The 20,809-nt window shown below is 44.7% G+C and overlaps 1 protein-coding gene across 4 annotated transcripts in view; it reads right to left on the bottom strand.

The window, feature by feature from the left end:
* Positions 1 to 20,809, bottom strand: part of NOTCH3 (notch receptor 3) — a 60,537-nt gene that overhangs the window by 22,863 nt on the left and 16,865 nt on the right. For all 4 annotated transcript variants that reach the window (XM_044453661.1, XM_044453664.1, XM_044453660.1 and 1 more), the window contains 8 exons: positions 10,302 to 10,444; positions 9,759 to 10,094; positions 8,521 to 8,643; positions 7,935 to 8,168; positions 7,492 to 7,647; positions 7,045 to 7,230; positions 3,423 to 3,536; positions 1,549 to 1,662 (listed from right to left, as the gene is read on the bottom strand). In XM_044453661.1, coding sequence (XP_044309596.1) covers positions 1,549 to 1,662; positions 3,423 to 3,536; positions 7,045 to 7,230; positions 7,492 to 7,647; positions 7,935 to 8,168; positions 8,521 to 8,643; positions 9,759 to 10,094; positions 10,302 to 10,444 — 1,406 coding nt within the window. The remainder of the gene's footprint in view (positions 1 to 1,548; positions 1,663 to 3,422; positions 3,537 to 7,044; positions 7,231 to 7,491; positions 7,648 to 7,934; positions 8,169 to 8,520; positions 8,644 to 9,758; positions 10,095 to 10,301; positions 10,445 to 20,809) is intronic.

Genomic DNA, 20,809 nt, shown 5'->3' with positions numbered 1-20,809 from the left:
GGGAAAGGCGGCATCAGCACAGGTCACAGCAACTTTTGCACACCGCTCCAAAGCATGTCCCTGTCGCTGGCCATTTCTTCTTGCACAGGGTCTCTGTAAGCTGCATTTTGCTTGAGCGCATGCATTAACTGCACAAGACTTCAATACTATGTAACTATGGGTGTAGCTACTATAATACAACTACAGTTACATATAACATTATAACACATCAAGAGCCTGAAGTGCACGCAATAATTTAATAATCCTTACAACAGCCCTGCAAGGTAGACCAGCATAAGTTTACTTAGATATTATGTAATTGTAATTCACTGATGAAGTGCCCTTAAGACTTTTGCAATGGAGGAAGATGGGAAGAAAATCAGATCTTGCTGGTTCTGCCTCTGAGTCTTTGGCTCCACCAGCCACCACTGTAAAAAACTATTATTTCTCTGAAATATGCATCTAAAAACCCACATTTAGCTTTCCAAATAATGCTCGCTTCTTGCGAATGCCTTCCGTATTCCCTTCACTGAAAAAGCTCTGTGTTCCAGTCTTGAACTTTCCAGACTGAGAGCTGTTGCCCCACAAGTAAATTGAGTATGTATTTGCTTCACAGGACCTCTCCAAGGAAATCTAAAATTTTATTTGTTTAGGCAGCCACTGAGGGACCTTTGTGCTTATCAGGCAATTGAGGTAGACTGATTAAGAAACTTCAAAAGCAAAGAGGAGTACTCTATCACTCCATTCTCCTTGATGTATGAAATAGGCTTCATTCCAGCTTCCTTTTCTCACAAACCCAGCAGCAATTCTGTCTGTGACTACACTGAAGAACCACACTCAGCACAAGGGATGGATTCCCATCTGGCCAGGGGCAGGAGATGGGGACATTCCAACTGTGGGCATGTCCAAAGGCAAAGTGGATGGGTCCCAAATGTGATTGCTACTGGTTTTAAGCTTACTCAGAAGTAAGCAAGATGAGGTTCTTGCAGTCTGCTAAAAATCCTGCCATCTCCAGTCCCATGTTCCTTTACTGAGAGGAATATTAGCATTGTTTGTGATGTGATGACAGCATAAACCATAACAGCATTCTGCTATAAATTCAGTAAGTTCCCTTGGCTTTGAAAATATAGCAACCTTGCATTCTATATTCATCAAAATAGTACTTCTGCAAGAATCAGGTTAGCTTCCACAGCTACCTCAGGATCAGGAAAAGGAAGTTTTACCCAAGGCTCAATCCCCAAAACCAGAACTTATCTTTCAGTCAGGCCCAATTCACTTCATACTTGCCCTGAGTCTTTAGGCAGCTCACACTGAAATGAACAGGGTAGCTTACAGGGAAAGGATGATGGGTAGCGCAGAGGACCCGTTTCACACCGAGCCTGAACATCTCAAAAAAGGCACAGTGGGTTTTCCCAAGAAAGGTAGATGTGAAGGATAATTTGGGGATCATTTCCCCTTACAGTGCCACGCTCTAATATTCCTATCAAAGCTGCAGCAGTTTCCCTTGACTTAGAAAACCCCTCCTTGCCCAAGCAGCAAAGATCATAAATCACTGGAGTACATAATCACCTTCTGTACAACGGCACTCATAGGCATTGGGCCGGTCCACACATTTGGCACCATTCTGGCATGGCGTACTGGCACATTCATCAATGTCAATCTGGCACATTGAGCCTGAGAAGCCTGAACCCAGAAAGAGAAAGGGTCAAACCAGGGGACAAGCAATAAAGGGAAGCATGCACCCATTCCAGCCGTGTCTTTCTGTGTATCTCTTGAGTCACACACAAATAGAACATCCCACCAATGCACAGAGAAACAGCACTTGTGATCATCACACTGATGCCTGAAAATTATATGTATAAAGGAGCCAATAACTGAGTGGAAGCCCAGGAAAGTGTGGAAATGCTAGAAAGAGTATAAGTGCTGCCCATATAGCTACTTCTTATTTCCCAGGTAAGTTGGATATACTTGTCTCCCCAGCAGCTCCCAGAGATTATAGGGAAGAGAAAACTTTAAAGGTATATCTGGAAAAGGCACCACATTGGCAAAAGGGTCAGTTTATGCCAGTTCTCAGGCAAGCTGAAGATCGTACATCAAGTCTGTATAAATGGACAGCTTGGAAGTTTCAAGTAGAAAAGGGGGAATAGCTTTGCATTGGGAGGAGGAGAAACGCTGCAGGACAGGCCTCCTCAAGTTCCAACTCACTTGCACAGCCTAACCCTACCACCAGAGGCCTACAGTAAAGGCTCCCAAGGCCTCTCCCCCTCCTCTCCGCAGGGGGCTTTGCGGTGTCTGCCCCACATGTAAATTGGGTTCAGGGGCCTGTGTGACAGGCTGGGGGAACAAAGATGCCATTGTCCTGGCTCCCACACAGCAAGCTATAGGCCTGTCTGTCAATCAGCTCTGGAAGTAACTGAATGGCGGGCAGGGCCCCCCATCCGCTTGGTAGCAGAAAGGCTGGGCAGGTCCTGGGGAATAAGTTGACTGCATCTCCCCAGGATTGCAGAGGTGTCCCAGGCACTGACAAGAACACCCCAGACAAGGCTCCTGGCTCTGCAAGAAGCTGTACAAATTGCATCACAGTGCAAGAGATGAGAGAAAGCACAAGGGGCAGTGTAAGCTCATGAAAAACTGCAGTACAACTCTTCGTTAAAGCCCAAATTCAGCACACACAGCTGAGTTCACACAAGGGGCAGGCATTCTCCAACATCAGGAGAAGCAGTGGAGGGATATATACTAGACTGGTTGCAAAAAAGACAGATGTTTCTCAACCTTCTCCAGGTGACAACAGGGCATACTTCTGCTGTACTCACATAGCAGAGCCCCTTCAAGTAACCCGGGAAGGAGCTCTGTCAAAAAAATGGGTTCAAAAAGTTCAACACTTCTAATTATTTGTTTTGACAATGTCTTGCCTCTTTTGGGTACAAGTTATAATACAGATAAACTTTGTATCAGAATAGTCTTTGATATTTTCCATATGTTATCTCCTTATCTAGGAACTTTAAACTTGGTCAATGCAAATGGATTTTTTGCACCCTTTAGACTGATAGTACAATAAAAAGAAGCTTATCTTCTATAATATAATGGATCAAAGACCTAATGATGCTTTCAGTATTTGAGTGGATGACATACAGACACCACTCTAAAATGGACATATTCTTGAAGCTTATGCATAACTGATACACCTGGATATGTTATTTGGATATTTAAATATCAGCCATTGTTAATTTCAGGGGGAGGGTTAAATGATTATTTTCCATTATGCTTTTTATTTTTATGTTGCTTTGTTTTAATGAAATCACAATTAAAAATGTCATCCACAGGGCAGAAACATTATTTCAAGAGTTAGCAGAAAGGAGGAGAGGAAGAGAGTGATCCAGCTCCATTTTTCTCCCAGTGAAAGGTGAGAGAGAATATCTTGTTAGCAAAAGATCTGGGCTTACCTGAGGGACAGGTGCAGCTGAATCCATTGACAGTATCTTTGCAGTCACCACCATTGACACAGGGATTACTCTCACATTCATTGATGTTGATCTCACAGTAAGTGCCGCTAAAACCTGCAACCCAGAGGAACCATTTGTTGTGAAGCCCACAATCTGCATGCGCAGGAGGATGTGCAGGTAAGCACATCTGCGCAAAGCAGCAGTGACACAGGAGGTCCGTCTCATCTTGGCATACCCATGCCTTGAACCATGAGTTGTACAACATGGGCAGAGGTGCCCACAGATTATGGCATTCCATGTCCAATACAGAGCATTCATAACATTATTTTGAAAACTATTCCTTAGTGGTATGAGCATAACCTTTAACAGGCAAAAATGGTCAAGTAGATTAAACACATCCAGTGGACAGAAATTTAAAACCTGTTCTCTCAAGCTTCAAAAGCCATCTTCCCTGAGCCACAGTGTCCTGTTTTACAGTCATGGTAAAGGGCCTAGCTTGGAGCAACTGTCTTAAGTACACTGTCACCACTTCCACGGATAATGAGTGGGATGTTTCTTACCTATAACCTTCAATCATGAGTCTAATTAAGCTAAAACTATGTTTGTATATTCACTGCAAATGTTTAGTAGTATATTCCATTTTCAGTTAGTTTAGTTTTCTGGGTGGCAGGATTTTAGTGAGATAAGCAGAGTTTTTGTTCATGCTTGCCCATGGGGGAGGAACTCTTACTCAGTGCTAGAGCACATGCTCTGCATATAGAAGCTTCCAGAATCAACCTTTAACATCTCCGATTAAAAAGATCAAGTGATATAAAAGACTTCTGTTGCTTATCAGAGTAGATAAAACTGGCTTGATGGAAAAATAGTTTGACCAAGTTTAAGGGAGCTTCCTCTGTTCATAATGAACAACAGAAACAATTTAATAGTTTTGTGGCACCTTAAAGACACACACATTTATTCTTTCAAGGATACTATCCATTTCATCAGCTGCACCTGATAGAGTAGACAGTGTCTACGGAAGCCTATGCCAAAATGTATTTGTTCATCTTAAAGGTGCCACAAGACTCTTACATTATCAATCCGTTTCTGACTGGGGAACCACCTACCTTCCATGCAAGTTGTTTTCCCTATACATGACCGACAAAGTGGAGAGATGGGAGGAAAAGAATCATTTTACTTGTAAGATGGCACTTAAATGCCTCTGCACAAGGCACTTAGATGAGCAGGGCTTGCTTAATATCAGGAAAAACCCTACACAATACTGCATTTTTCTGCTGTCCCATCAGAGACCAAGATGCAGAACAACCCTAATTTCTTTCCAATCTAGAAATATTTGTGCAAGGGGGAAAATATAACATGTGTGAGGTTAAACTTCTAATCCTCTTGTTCTAGCCCACCAAAACCATGCTCCCCAAATGCTTGGTGACCTTAGAGAAAAAGCTAAAATGATGGCAATGAAACACCCCTGCACAGTATACAACCTTCTTCTCCAATGCATCCATAACACAATGTGCTTGCACCAGGCATTATATAAAGATATTCCTACATCCCGTGCCTCTTTCCAGATGTATTAAGAAAAGGAAACAGAAAAAAGAGGAAGCCAGTAGGGAATGAGAAGAGAGAAAGAATGGAAGCCTTCTATACCTTCCAACAGATAAAATAAGCTGAAAACTGTCAAAAAATTACAGAGACATAGGACAATGCAAAGGTACAAGTACTGGGAGCGCCGCATCAGCCTAGGAGGCGCGCCAGTGGAAGGGGTGGGGGAGCTAGTCGCATGGAAGAGTGAGGACAGTCTGGCCAACGAAGTGTGGCACTGCGGTTTATTCCAATGACTGGGCTTGAGATTTAAGGCTGGAAAAGAGGGAGAGGAATGGGAGCTGCAAGGACTGTGAAGACTGCTGAAGTCAGGACTTAACACAATATGGATGCAAAAGTCAGAGAAGAGACATTAGCGCATACAATGATTTGGGTTTCCAGAACTGTGGATACATGCCAAGCAGCAGTTCTCTAGAACTGCTTCCTAAGCTGCCTTTGAGGGAGACTCTGCAATCAGAAACCTAACTGCCCACAGCCCAATCAAAAACTATAAGGTTTCTGCTTCAGCTGTGGGAAGGGTATTGTTTCAGAGAGGAATGCTATTATATGCCAGCACCTAACTTCTGGAGCCAGTTCCCAGTGATCTAAGCAGGATACAGCAAACCTCTCACTGCATCCTGATCCCAAGGGGAATGGTGCTGGAACACAGTGATATTGGGTTGGAGCACAAGTGCAATACTAAAACCAAGTCTTCTAACCCCTAGTCCAAAGCCATCCCCAGCTAGCAGTGCCCACCCCTCCCCCAGGTTTTTCTAAAAAGCCAGCATTAACCAATGAGTGAGCAAGCAAGGAGAATGTTCCTCCCTATATGGGGTAACAGAAGCACAAAGCACAGCCAATTCACATCACCCGCCGGCCTGGCCCCACCATTAATATTCCAAGCACAATGCTGCACTCCCACTGTCTGTATGAACATTGTACTGATTTACCCAGCACCCTGTCCTATAGCACTGCCACAATAGGAGGAGGGACAGTTGCATAGCCATCTCTCACTTTCCAAAGATTCCTCCATATGTATACTCGCTTCAGTGCCAGAGCGGTGTGTGAGGGTCTCAGCCTAGTTCTAACCTCGTCCCCACAGCCCTGAAATGCCGCACCAAGGCAGCGGGGGAGGGGGATGAGGATGGCAGCCTACCCACCCAAAGACCTGCGTGAAGGTTCCGGTATTTGCAGTCCCACTTTCCTCCAAACTGCCCATCCTCAACCGTTCCCCTTAGTCTGCATTGGCCTTTTGTTGTGACAGTACTAATCAAACGAGCTGTTACTGTACCTCCATGAAATACAAAGTCTAAAAGCATCCACACGATAAGGGGGAGGCGGAGGGAAAAGCTCAGGCTAGATTCTTACACATCCTTACCACAGTCTAGCCAGCTATTTCCCCTTATTTTTCTTTTCCCCTCCATCTCTTATTTTTACCTCACATCTTTTGTACGGAGAATATATTACCACACACAGAACAATGCAGATCAAGGAGGAACAAACAATGTGAATAAAACATCCTCCCAATTGCACACAGATTAAAAAATAATAAAAAACAGGCACAGCAAGTGAGCCATAAAAGAGTCAGAGTCCAAGATAAAATTACTGTCCTGTTGTCTGAAACACATCAATTGCAAAAACGAAGTCTTTTTTTCAAATATATGCTCTTGGTGCCTGGAGTGCAGAGCCAGGCTAGGCATATGTTGGCGCCAGGCAGACAAGTACCTGGATAAGAAGCAAACGGCCAGTCCAACAGCAAGGGTCAGTCTTCAGTCATTTACATACCACTTTTAACGCACTTAACCCACACAAAGCCCTGAAGCAAGTCATTGAAACATTCACTTTCAAGAGTGAATTGAACCAAAGAAGTGGCTTACCTAGTCCCACTCAGTGAGCCCACTTTCAGCAAGAATTTGACCCCACTTCTTCCCCACTGAGTTGCCTGCCTACTTCCCCCACATTTCAGATTGCCCACAGTATCAGAGGCTGCACTCTAGATATTCTGTTCCCTCCACAGGTTCATCAGGTAGAGCAAAGAACCCACCTGACATGCAGATGCAGGTAAACTCGCCAATGCGGTCAAGGCAGGTAGCATCATTCTGGCATGGCATGGAGAGGCACTCATTGATGTCTGTCTCGCAGCGTGGGCCTGTATAGCCACGGCCACACTGGCACTGGAAAGAGCCTTGGGTGTTCACACATTTGCCAAAATGCTCACATGGATTGGCTCCTGGGGGTGAGGGCAAAACACACACAAAGTGAACATTGCTGGCCAGCCCAAAATTTCATCCCCTCAGTTGTCACTTCAGGGACAAACCCAGGAAGGAATGTGAAGGGCATACCCACAGGGACTTGTCACTCTCAAAAGGGTTTTCCATGCCAGTATTCCAACCCAAAGAGCAGTCCAGAATCCATCTCAAACCCTCCCCACAAGACCAACCCACCCTCCTTCCCTTTTGGGTCTGTGAGATAAGGAAGATGTAACTCTCACCAATGGAACACTCATCCACATCTTGATCACAAGCTCCGCCAGTGAATCCTGGTGGACAGGTGCAGATGGCACGGCCGTTCATTGGGTTGGTGTCACAAATGGCATCCTCATGGCAAGGGTTACTGACACAGGCATCATCCAAGTGACAGAGGAGGCCTAGAAGAGAACGGCAATTGTATGACAGCAGTACCTACAAGCAGGGAGCAGAGAATGGGATGGAATTCATGGGACAAGGGGCATTGACTGCTGTACTTTCTTCATTGTGCTTAGCCATCTCTCTCTTTTCATTTTAGAAAGGCACCATCCCTATGCAATTTCTCAGAGATCCACTCCATTCTTTTAAGAATACTGCCCATTTCTGCAAAAAACTTGATTTGCTAGCCTTTTAAGCAATGAAAAAAATAAGCTTCCCAGATATGTTAGACAAGGTAATGGACACCTACCTGTCTTGCCCATAGGACAAGCACAATAGAAAGAAGCCACGCGATCATGACATGTAGCGCCATGAAAGCAGACAGCGTTCTGACAGTCATCAATATTCTCACTGCAGCTCTCTCCTGTCCAGCCGTTGACACAGACACAGGTATGGCCTCCGTTGGTGTTGAAGCACGTGCCCCCATTGTGACAGGCATTAGGCTGCAGCTGGCATTCATCCACATCCTCGGTGCAGAATTGGCCTAGGATGTAATCAAGAGGACACAATTTGGCTGCATGTCCTGAAAAACAGGACTGCCCCCCGAAGCTGCACCCCCTATTTCTTCATGACCCCCACTCTGAGCTACCCTTGCTCTTTGCTCTCCATTCAGTGATCCAATTCTTCCAACACTGAAGTAAGAAAAGATTCCATGTTTCATTCTCTACAGTCAGACCCCCAACTTGGAGGCTAATGTTCAGCCAATGGCAAGTAGTAGAGAAAAGAAAGTGCCTCAGTTTTGCACTAATTTCAACAGCTCCCCACATTCCCCATTAAGCTCTAAAATCCTGGACAGTTCTATTTACATTCTAGTTCTTAGGCCGATTGCTCAGTACCTGTCCATTCTGGAGGACACTGGCAGTTGTAGGTGTTGACGCCATCCACACAAGTGCCCCCATTCATGCACATGTGGTCTGGACAGTCATCCATGTTAATTTCACAGTTGTGTCCCTCGAAGCCTAGGTAAGGAAGAGAGGAATTTAATTTGTCCAGTAACTGTGGAGTAAATTACCTTCAGTAAAGAAAAATAAGAAGTTTCCAAACAACTTCAGTTCTGCCATTAATGTGCAACCAGCAAGTGTAACCTCATCCAGTTAGACACCGTGGGGTTTACTGCAAAGGGCACATGCACGGGACAACACTGCAGGTGACTTAAACTTATACTCTGCAATGTGGGGCAGAGTCGCTGAACTTTGTAGAAAAATATGCTTCTCTTATTCTAAGCCCCCTTTTCTCTCCAGATCTCTAACTAGAACAAGGAGAAAAAATAAGATGCACTTTCTACTGTATTCTGGCTTGCACAGCTGGAGCCACAGCTGCTGCCTGCCAACTCCGCCTGAATTGCTTCCTTCCTGCTCCACCAAAGTCCTCAACAGCTTCCCATGAGCTTCCTGAGAGGAGAACTATGAAATGCAGCACACTCTAGCCGAGGAAAAGGGCTGTGCTTTTTGTCCAAGTGCCACTGCACACCACCCAGTTGCCCTAATTCATGTATTTATTTCATTTCATTTTCTGTTAAATAACTAAACTCTCTGGGCAAGGTACAATACATGAAAACATAAGATACAAATATTCAAACAGACAAAAAATAAACAGTGAATCTTGAACCCCCAAGTCTCACCCTGAATCTTTCAGCCCAGTACTCCACCTAACTCCCATCCAGTGGAACAGAGGTGAGGAACCCAAGGACAAAATTCAGTTTGCAGAAGCTATGGGGAGAGCTGCATTTCACTGGTGGGTGGGGCTGAAGGCAAAGTGGGTTGGGCCAAACATACAAAAAATACCAGCAGAGTATAACTTAAAAGCTTTTCCCATTATTAAGCCTTCAGAGAGGCAACTCAACCTATTAGAATATGGGAAAAACTGCACAAAAATCAGGAAACCACCTAATGATCAGTGCTTGGGCGTGGGGTGAGGTGGGGCAGGGTAGGGTAGGGTGCTGCTAGTGGAAGAGTATAGCTCTCTAGGGAACTCTAGAAGGCCAAACCAAGACCCAACAAGGGGCAGATTTGGCCTGTGGCTCCATATCCCTGAAGCAGAGCTAAGTGACACAATTTGCAAGTTGTTCACTCACCAGGTAAACAAGCACACTCATAGCTGAGTTCGCCTGTCTGACGGCAAGTGCCCCCATTGAGACACTGGGAGGGAGCACAAGGTGTGGAGATGCTCTCACAAAGCTGTCCTGTGTACCCTGCTTGGCACTGACAGCGGAAGGAACCAGGTGTATTGAGGCAGGTACCCCCATGTTGGCACAGGCCAGGCACACGACATTCATCCACATCAGTCCGGCAGTTGCGACCCTGATAGCCAGAAGGGCATGTACAATTGTAGCGACCATTCCAGTTCGTGCAGCGACCACCATTAACACACGGCTTGCTGGCACATGCATCAATCAGAGAGCAGTCTTGACCTATGTGGAAGACAGAGTACCTAGTGAACTCTGGGTCCAGATAAATGTTGATCTTCTCTCAAAAGACCCATTTCCTCACCCACAACCTGGGTCCATCCTCTCCAGAGAACCCTCAACTGCATTCCCACTCCAGTAGGGCAGTTCCCTAACAGGATGATGGGAGGCTTGTCAAACATCTCTGTACATCACCACACTGTATATCCTCACCTCGAAAGCCCTTTGCACAGGTGCACTGGTAGTGTACAGTTCCATCACGCAGGTTACTCTCACATGAGCCCCCATTCGCACAGGGTGACTGGTGACAAGGGTCCTGAAACTGGCAGTGCTCTCCAATCAGTCCAGGCTGGCATCTGGCACAGAAACACACACACACACTCAGAGTTTATTAGACAACATCTGGGACATTCTGTGCCCTTAAACATTGGGTAGCTTTCTAAGGTTCAAAGGTCCAAACCCCACAACTCTTAGGAAGATTGTCAGAAAGGTGGAAAATGTGATAGAAATGTGCAATGACAAGAGGAAAAAGGCATCCCCATGGAGTGTTACCAACAAGAAAATGTGAATGGGGAAGCAGCTGAGAGCTTTGGAATCAGAACACAATAAAGAAGCAGTCTGACACTTGGTTGCATGTTGCCCCTCTTGTAGATTGTTTAGATCGGAGACAGGCAGAAGATAGACCTGGATCTATTTGTAGATCTCTGGGTGACTTGCAGTAGATTGGTAAGAATTTCTCACTTCAACTATTTAACAAGAGTAACAGCGATAAAGTCCCATTCCAAGTTAAACTGATGAAATTAAGAAAGCTTGGGTTTACCAGAATTGCATTTTTGTGAGGCATGACTCCATTCAGTTTTGGTGCTCAAAACAAAATCCCTAGGATCAGAGCTCTTTAATCTTTCCTTGTACCAGGTTCTAGCTGGTGGAACTCAAGAGCCTGGTAAAAAATAAAAGTAGATACCACAAGCCTAACATCTGCCCATCTTTGGTTTAGATTTTCTTTCTCAAGCAATTAACATGCAAGTGCATTTAAAATTGTAATGCTAGAGTGTGGTGCAGAAGATCCAGGAAATAAGACAGAAGAGGGGCCTCCTTTCCAAAGCTACAGCCAGCAAGAACTGTAATTGGTTTCCCAATTACAACTTTGATATAAGAACCAGAGCAGTTGCTTTTCTGTCACGTCAGCATGATGAACTAATCCAATGAGATGTTGGGTCCACTTTTCACCAAGCCAAATACTCACCTTTCTTCAGGTTCAATTAATCTCCTTAAGAATTGGAGAACTAGCCAAACAATTTAGGAGTGTGCGTGACTTAGTGTACACCTGACTTTTTCTTCCACTAAATAAACATTTATTCAGAACAATTTCCTCTTGCTTGCACTAACCTAGCTCACCAGTGTTTGTCATCTGCAAGTTTTGCTAACTGCCCACATTCATCCTTTGCAAGCTGAAAATAGATATTTTAAATATTGGCCTTCTGTCAGGTTCCAACCAACCATTTCCTCTTACCAGTAAATTCCAAGCAAATCTAAGAAAAGACTTTTCCCCACCCAGTGTAAGATTTTGTCAGCAAAGATCACTGCAAAACACTGGAGGAAGTTGAGAACCAAGTGCAGCCTAAGGATATTTCTGATGCTTATACAGATGGCAAGCAATGCAGCTTTAAATCATATTGCCAGTATATTTAGATATATGCAGTGTTGATGCAGAGCTGAAATCTGTCTTGAAAAGAGAGGGCTATGGTGTCTGGCATCTCTGATTGGCCTGGGCACCTTCTTCTGTACTATATAGTACAGCCCAGAGACAGAACACAAAGCTTGTGGTAGAGCCACAAATACAAAACCTAGCAATACTTGCAGTCTTGAAAATTACAGCTTTTGTGCTATTAATATATAAATAGAAGTGCCTAACCCTCATAGTTCTGGAGAAAGTTATAAATAATTTGTTCTTAGAAAAGTCCCATTTTCAGTAGTTAAGAGCATGTGATTTTCAATCCAGCCATTTTTCACAGTCCCTGATCTCCATCCTATTGACTTTATCCATACATCACTCACACACACAGGTTCCTTTAGTCCCAGCTTTATTTCCCAGTGCCAGACAAGCTGCAGATAATGAATGATTAACGGAGCCTAAATATCCATAACTGTCCAGCTTGGTCTTGAAGAGCACTCTGGTTGCCAGAAGTTGCCATTTGCTTTAACTTGTTCCCAGCTGATGTCTGAGGGCGCAATGTTCTCAGCACCCTGACAGGCAGGTGAGGAGAACTCTGCCCTGGCCCACACACAAAGAGAACATTATAAGAAAGCTGGGAAAAATGGCCATTGAACAGAGAGGGAAGGGCTATCCAAACAGTAATGCAGCAGCCTTGATAACCTGGAGTGGGAAAGAGCAAACAGGGAGAGAAGCAGCCTTCCCATCTCGCTCCTAGGCAATCAAGACTCTAGCTCCCACCTGCAGGACTCAAGAGCCGACTGCGAATACCCCATGCTTCTCAAAGGATCTCCCCCAACCTGACTCCAAGAGCAATGGGAAGCTGATGGGTGGCACTAGGAGAGCTGCTCTGGGGATTACACAGCTGCCCTCCCTAATCCCGGGCCATCCTGCAGTCTTTCAAAAGGGCCTCACAAGCCCTGCAAAGGCAGTCTCCTCAAAGCTCTCTCCCCCACCCTCTGCCCACAGCCTGCATCGCCATGGCAACCCAGAAAGCCTGTTTGTTCTTTGGCCAGAGCCTGAACAGCAAGTCCTGGGCACTGGCTGAGGCAACAGTCAGGGCCTTGCAACCCAAAGAGGGATCAGACAAGGAAAGGGAATGTCTGACCCAACCTACATGGCACCTCCTTGCCATCACATGGGGAAGAAGGAAAGAAAGAGAGGCAGCCTGCCAGGCCAAAAAAAAAAAAAGTGGCAGGTGGAGGCTCAGCCATACTACAGGATCTGTCAAGGTTCTCTGCAGCCCAAATCTAAAGCAGGTGTAGCGAATCTTATGAGAGCAGTAGCCAACAAGATGTTAACTCTGGGTGAAAATGAAGGCTGCTGACTAGTTCCAGCTGTCATGGTAACTAGCAGACTTGGAAGAGGAGGGAGAACTGAAAACCATGAGTTGCAGAGCAATCCCTCTGGCACCTAAAGAGACTCCATCTGAAAGCTCAGAAGACCCTCCCTGCAAATTGAGATTTGGAATACTTGAACCTGGAGAAGTCTTGAATACAGGAAAGGCAGCCAGTGAAGTCCAAAAAACTGAAAAGGACTGATATCTAACAAAAGGCTGCCAGTTAACTTTCAAGGAGTGAGCTAGTTTTGTGTCTATGCACACAGGTACATGAACTGTAAAAGGATCTAAAAAACATTGGTGTGGTAGACTATATTGTCTGATTTGTAGAGTTTTATGTATTTGTTAAGTAAATCAGGTAGCTCAAAGAAGCAATCTAAATTTACCACTAGCTATAAAATGCCAGTTGTTTATTCTTTAGTTACCAAATACAATACAAGTCCTTGCTCTCCAATGTTTTGATTTCTTAGACCAAAAATAAACCCAGGTCCTGTTTCTGTAAAAATACAGAATGCATCCTGTTTGGTTTGAACTCTCACTAGGCAGTAAGAGTTCAAAACATCCACCTGAGCAAATATAAGAACAAAACACTACACGTGTCTCTTCAGCAAATATGCCCATTCCCATAGCAGGCCTATTTTTCAAGCCAATCCAGCAATTCCACTCTGCTTCACAAAGCCATGTCACTAATTAAGTCCCCATGTTAAAAAGGTAAAGGTTTCCCCATGACATTAAAGGCCAGTCATGTTTGACTCTAGGGGGCGGTGCTCATCTCCATTTCCTAGCCGAGGGAGCCAGCGTTTGTCCACAGACAGTTTTGGTGGTCATGTGGCCAGCATGACTGAACACCGAGGTGCACAGAACACTGTTACCTTCCCACCAAAGTGGTACCTATTTATCTACTTGCATTAATAAGCTTTCAAACTGCAAGGCTGGCAGGAGCTGGGACAAAGCAAGGGGAGCTCACCCCATCTGCAGATTTGAACTGTCGACCTTTCGATCAACTAGCTCAGCAGTTTAAACCACTGTGCCACCCGCAGTCCCTCTCCCCAAGATAGGTCCCTTCAAATTCTCATGGCAGGCCTTCCATAACTGCTTGAGCCCTGGCAACCAACCAGTCAGGCCTGGTCCTTCAAAGCAGGTCTGTTCTAGTGGCCCATCAATCTACAGTCCAAATGACCTAAAACATGAACTGCTTCTTCAAACAACCTACCTCTCCTTCCTTCCCACCAGTCTGTGTCTCTTTTGCCAGAAGCATCTAAATATGCATGTGATGAAGATACTTCCCATCATTCTCTCTACGACTAGACCCAGAAACACATGGGCCAAGAAGCCATGGTACCAAATTATTGGCTTGCTTGCTGGCTGCAGCAAGCCTGTATACTTTCCTCTTCCTGACTGGGAATGCTTAGAGCACTTAACGTATTTTTCGCTCGATAAGACACACTTTTTCCCCCTCAAAAGGGAAATGTCTGTGCGTCTTATAGAGCGAATGTGTCTGTGCCCGACGCCTGGGATGCTGCCGGCCGCCTGCACCACATGGCACCACCTGGCCGGCACAGGTGCACCCTGCTCTGCCCCCCCCCCCAGCGCAGGTGAGAGCTGTGCCACTCACGGGAAGAGGTGTGGAGGAGGAGGAGCCATGGGCTTTAACCCGCCAGCCACACAGAGAGACGGATTGCTCACCCCCACTGCCCGGGAAGACCTGCCACCACCACCACGCTGCCCAGAAGACCACCGCCGGCACACTGCCGGCCCCACATGGCACCACCTGGCTGTTAATCACAGGTCGGTGTGTGTTTTCAAATGGCAACCCGTCTTTTAATGAAGCCCATGGGGAAGTGATGGGGAATGTGCCTGTGATTATCAGGAAGCTTTCCATGGATCAGTTATCTGTTAGTTGATCAGACACATTTTTTTTAGGATCAGTGGATATTTGAACAGCATTACCTTCGTGTATGAAGTTTATTCTTCAAAGGCTACTTAGTCTGCTGTGTGTTTGATTTACCGTACAATATCTCATTTTTTGTCAGAGGTTTTTTTCTATTATTTACTAGTAGGGCAGCGTGGACATTACTGGCTTTTTTAGATTTGTTATTGAATTATCTGCAGCAGCTCTTGTTTAACTGGTGTAGATTGTGGATTCCTTCAATAATTCGACTACTGACTAAAAAAGTGATGTCTGATTGTGAGCAACAGAGCTTCATAAATTCTGACTCTAGTGATGATGAGTTCTATGGGTTCAACAAAAACTAGAAGAGTACTCGAACTTTAAAGTCTCTCTTTTGTTAATGACAGTGATGATGGTTCTTAATGCCACTGTTGACTGCTGTTCACTTTACAAGGTTGAAATACGGTATTACTGTATTCTGTTATAGTTTATTAAATAGTTTAGTAAACCATTTGATACAGTATATTTTTTTCCTGTTTTCCTCCTCTAAAAACTAGGTGCGTCTTATGGTCAGGTGCGTCTTATAGAGCGAAAAATACGGTATATCCCTTATAGCACTTAAAGGGATGGCAGAATCTTTCCAGAGTAGGTGCGGGACGTTTGGTGGGTTTATAACAATAAAAGACAGCAGACAAAAGATAGGCACGCTTCTTTTTAACCCTGGCAGAGAGGAAAACATTTCCTTGAGGAGAATGAGGCTTGTGTTCACCGCACCTATACTGATCTCTGTATTTAGAATCAGAAGTCGGAGTGGCTAGGGATTTGAGAAAAATGTCTTCCTCCTAACAATGTGACTTGATTAATTTGCTCAAGCCATCCACAGCTATTTGCTCTGTGTTTTATTTATTTTGTAAACCACTCTGAGACTGGCAATTGGCCTCTAAGTATTTGCTTTGTTGATACATTACTACAAGGCATCTTATTAGATAGAGAAGCTTTCCCCCAGATTGGGGCCCTTCAGCTGTGTGGGATTACAATTTCTAGCATCCCCAGGCAACATATCAAATGATCATGTTGCTGGAGATGAAGGAGGCAATAGTCTGATATATGCAGAGGTGCCCAGGCTAAGAAAGGCTAATATAGACAATGTAGGCTGAAAAGAGGCACATTAGGAGGTGAATGACTTTGCCTTGTGGCAAGTGATTAACATTATTCTGACACCTTGGAAAGGACATGCACTTGTGAGTCCAAGATATTAGTGACCCCAAGAGAATCTGCATAGACAAAGGCTAGCACTTGGCAAGCCAAATACATCAGCTGTACAAGTCTCAAAATTAAAAAAAAAAATCAATCTACTTGGCTAGGTATATTTTAGAGCAAAATGAAACCATAAATTAAATGACTTAGAGGATCCCCCTCCCGCCCCCCATGATATCATCCCAGTAACTGCAGCAGCTTCAATTTGCCTCTTGAAGCTACTATTTCCCCTTGTAAGGAAGCCTGCTTCTCTCTCAGGATTAACAGCAGCTTTAGGGGAAAGGTAATATTCACTGGATTTCCTCTGGCCCCAAATCTGATCCTCCCCGCCACAGCTGTAATTTAACAAAATAAAATTAAGATATTTTAAGGACACAATCCTATGTATGTTTGGGAAACATGAAGGCAACCCCCCCCAGCATCCCCCAGCCAATAGGATTGCGATCTAAATGTATTCACACATTCAATGAAGAGTTTGGCCCTTGGTAGCAGGCAACTGTGGCTGGTGCAAAGCATTGCCTTGAACTGACAAGCAGCACCCTGTTCATGTACTGCACACTCCCTCTTGCCTCAGGGCAGTATGAGAGCAATCCCACTTACCAACTTGGGGTGGCTAGGGGCCCGAAGAAGAAAATCTGTTCTATCAACACTGGGAGCCAAGCCCTGGCACCGTGTCCCTGCCTGCTCACATCCAGGGAAGACAGCTAAGTTTCTGTACCTCTCCCCTGGGGCTCTGAATCACCAACTGTGTCTGCACACGTTGCCTGACAGTCTGTGAGTCAGCCCTTACCCCAGGGCTGCGCGGGTGGTAGTACCAGGCCTGCGGCCCTTTGCCAGAATTGAATGACTGAGGCCTCCTTGGGAGCACTACAGACAGAACCCAGTCACACACCCATACAAAGGAGGAAAAAGCTTTTTGTCATTTCAGTTATCAAAAAGAACTTGCACATGGTCAGCAGCACAGAAGGAACACAGGCTGAAGCAGAGAGGGGGAAATCACAGGCATTCTTCCTGCACCTCATACATGGATTCCTGAGGTTTCTTCCTAACTCAGATGGGTAAACTAAGCCACCATATTTTCTTTGAAGGCTTCTACTGCACCCAGTTTCTTGGCCCTTAGTTTACAACAACTGGCATGAAAGTCTCTGGGGCCTTCTCCTGCCAAGCTACGGGCAGGAGACATTTACTCATACCTTACAAGTAGAAGGAAACCAGTAGCTGACAGACAGGTATGGCCTTCACTTAACGGTCAAATAAAACTAAGCACATACACAGAGTGCTACATATGAGGAAATCTTACAATTGCCGTCAATCCCACAAAGCTAAAATGGATAACAAACATTAAATAAACCAAAGGTAAGTAGCAGCAGCTGCTCACAAGAATACTTTATTTCCTGTCCCTGTTTGAATGGCGAAGCATATCAACTTGCCATCCAGGGAGAGAGGAGAGAGACATCAATGCAGTGCCCCTTCTCCTGCTCCCCATTCCAAAGCCAGCTGTAGCAATTCACGGCACTAGAGTTGGAAACACCATTCCAAGAATGGAAATGCTACATCATGCTAAGATGCTGCTTTGCCGGTGAAGCAGAACTGGACTCCTACTTGCTGCAGATGTTTGGGGGAGGGGAGCCATAAACGCCACACTCCTAGTTCCAGGAATTAGTTCCTAGTTCATTACCACTTTGTAACCTGGTGGTCCTTTGAATCCTGCTCAAGCACCCATTCTCCCAATTAAGGGAGCAAGCATTTAAACTAGGAGTAGCTTCTTTTTAAATGAATTAATTCATTAATTCTGTATCTTTTGCAAGAGGCCCCCACTGGATGATTTCTGGGCTCTAAAGTAAGAAAATAGAATAAAAGCAAGTAAATCTTCCAAGCTTTTTATCTGGTCACCTCTCTTCTAAATAATATCCAAAGTTGCTCTGAATGGCTATTTTTGCAGCCACACTTTTTAGTTGCAACATCAAGAACAAAGGAGCAACTTGCCTTCCTACTTCTTCTGTGCTCTCTAGTTGTCTTGGAAGTCCACCTATACCACAAAAAATTCTACATAGGACTGAAATGCATGAAAGTGAAGTTTTCTGAGAACAAAACAATATCACTGAGCCGGAATAATAAACTGACCATATACGCCAAACTAGGCACAACAATGGCAAACCAGACAATTATTTTCACATGTTATATCCCCATTCATGCACAAAGCAAGGGAGTGGTGTCTTTAAAAGTAAATGGGGACAATTTCCCTTCTTGCTGCATTTTCTGTATTTGAATCAAGAACTGAGGGGGATGTGCTTGAAGTAGTGAACCATGGAAAGGTAAAGCATGGAGGAAAGGAAGGTTCAACACATGCTCCTACATGTATGCTTTTCTGTTAAGAATCTTTCCCACAATGTCCTGCTTAATATACAAGTTGGGTGAGCATGTGCCACATGTGGCTTGGCCCTCAGAAGGCCCAACTTCACACATTTTCCATATAAGCAGAGATGCCCGTGAAACTAAAGCAGAGCCATAAAACAGTGGCAAGGCAGATTTGGTCCAAAGGAAATCTGATCTGAGCAAACCCATGAATGAGTAACCTCCTTAACTTCTAATGTAAACAGAAATGTTACTTCTGTGTTTGTGCAGAAACCTGACTTTTCCTGATTTAAAAATCATATAAACATCCTTTAAATTGACTGCAGATGGGGAAGGGTTTTTTCCTTAGGCCTTTATTTGAATGTGATCTTGAATAATCAATTCTTGCCATCTTTAGCTAACACACAAGATATGAAATTCAAGAGGAACAAAATACACTGTGAGGTCAAACAGTGCATTACCTGCTGCTGGCAACAGATAGACATTCTCTTTTACAGATACTCATTCACATTGACAGTCCCCAATTCCAGGCAAGTCCATGAAAGATAATTTCCCAAACAACTGATAATTATTAATCAAATATGACAAAGAAATCACCTGCACCGAGAGACTGCAGGAATGGCATCACTGCAAAGGTGCCAACCGTCATTGTATTCACTGTTGTCCTACCATCCAACTTGAAGAGAAATCCAGGAATAAAAAACCCAGGAAAGTGTCATTCTGGAGTTAAAATGAATGCACACATTTGCAAGTATCAAATTAGCATGTTTTCATTGGCTACAAGCTGCAAAGTGTCTCATATTTAATTTTTCTCTTTGTGACTAGAACAGCTGAAGAAATAGTCATGAGAAAAAAGGGACAGAAAAACTATTATTAATGGATGAGTGCAGAAACTCCTTCCATTTCTGTGGATTCCAGAAATGGGGCATCCATTTTTAGGTGGTTGTTTCCCTCACCCCACCCAGGTATCTTTATGTATGTATGCATGCATGCATGCATGCGTCTTTGTATTGATGAAATTCCTGTTCTCAGTTATTGTTCACCACTTTTAATTATCATATTGTTTGTATATAAAAAAGCAACAAAGAATTATTTTTAAAAATGAAAACCTAGATAAAGTTCTGTGCCAACTATCAAAGGTAGTGTGAATCTTATTTCACAGCTTTGCAACATTTTCAGCCACCCACCTAGCCTACCCAGCTCTCAAACCAGGCCGCATTCAGATCCCATTGCCATTCTGGTCCAGTATCTGCCCCCCACCGCCCTGCAACATTGGCCTCAGCATCACCAGCTCCAAAAATATTCAATTTTCCTCTGCGTACTTCTGAGCAGCTACAGCACCCATTTGTCAAACAAAATGTATTCCCATTTATTTTAAATTGAATGTGACAGTCATAATCCAAGCCCCACCTTCTCCTTCAAGGCACAAGTCTTAAGCTTTGGGGCTGGGGGGGGGGGGTCGAATTAAAAAACAAAAATGAGAACCACCCATTGTCCACCTCCCCTATCAGACAGAGCCAAAAGGTGACTGCTCCTTTAAAAGGCTTCTTTGCAGGTGTTTAGTGGGGGAGGGGGAAATGAAGAAGAGGAGGAGGAGAGCATTTTCCCTTCAGCCCTGGGCACTCCCAGGCCTCCCCACCCAACCTGCCCAACAGGTTTCAAACCATGCTGCCAAGAGCTCCCTTTCTTTTTTCTTCCTCTTCTCTGAGCACCCAGCAGGACATATCCAGAGTTCTTCAGAAACCCCACAACTTTTACAGACCCCCAGAAGGCTTGGATAAATGCCCACTGTGGTTATGGGTAACAATACTCTGACTCTGAACAGCAGATTAGAACTTACAGCTGACTGCTAATAGTTGCTCGTCCTATCTCATCCCATCCAGGGATCCAGGCCAGGTGTCCGTGCCTCCCAGTGATTCACCTGTTCTGGGCGTGGCAGCTGCAGGCAGATCCACCTGTCCTGGATTCCAACACAGGCAGCACCAAGCCAAGCTAGGAACTCACTACACTAGCTCAGACACCTGCCACTAGGAGAAGCCACTGAAGAAAGCATGATGAGTAAGAATCCCAGGCCCAGCTAAATCCAGGTCCATTCTCTGGACCATCAAATACAGCACTGCCAGAAAACCTCAATGTGTGTGTTACTATCATCCAGTGCCATTTGA

Source organism: Varanus komodoensis, unplaced genomic scaffold, assembly GCF_004798865.1.
Source record: "Varanus komodoensis strain SLA01 unplaced genomic scaffold, ASM479886v1 scaffold7_1, whole genome shotgun sequence".
Classification (NCBI taxonomy): domain Eukaryota; kingdom Metazoa; phylum Chordata; class Lepidosauria; order Squamata; family Varanidae; genus Varanus; species Varanus komodoensis.
The sequence above is the reverse complement of the archived record's forward strand: the minus strand, read 5'-3'. Positions and strand labels throughout refer to the sequence as shown.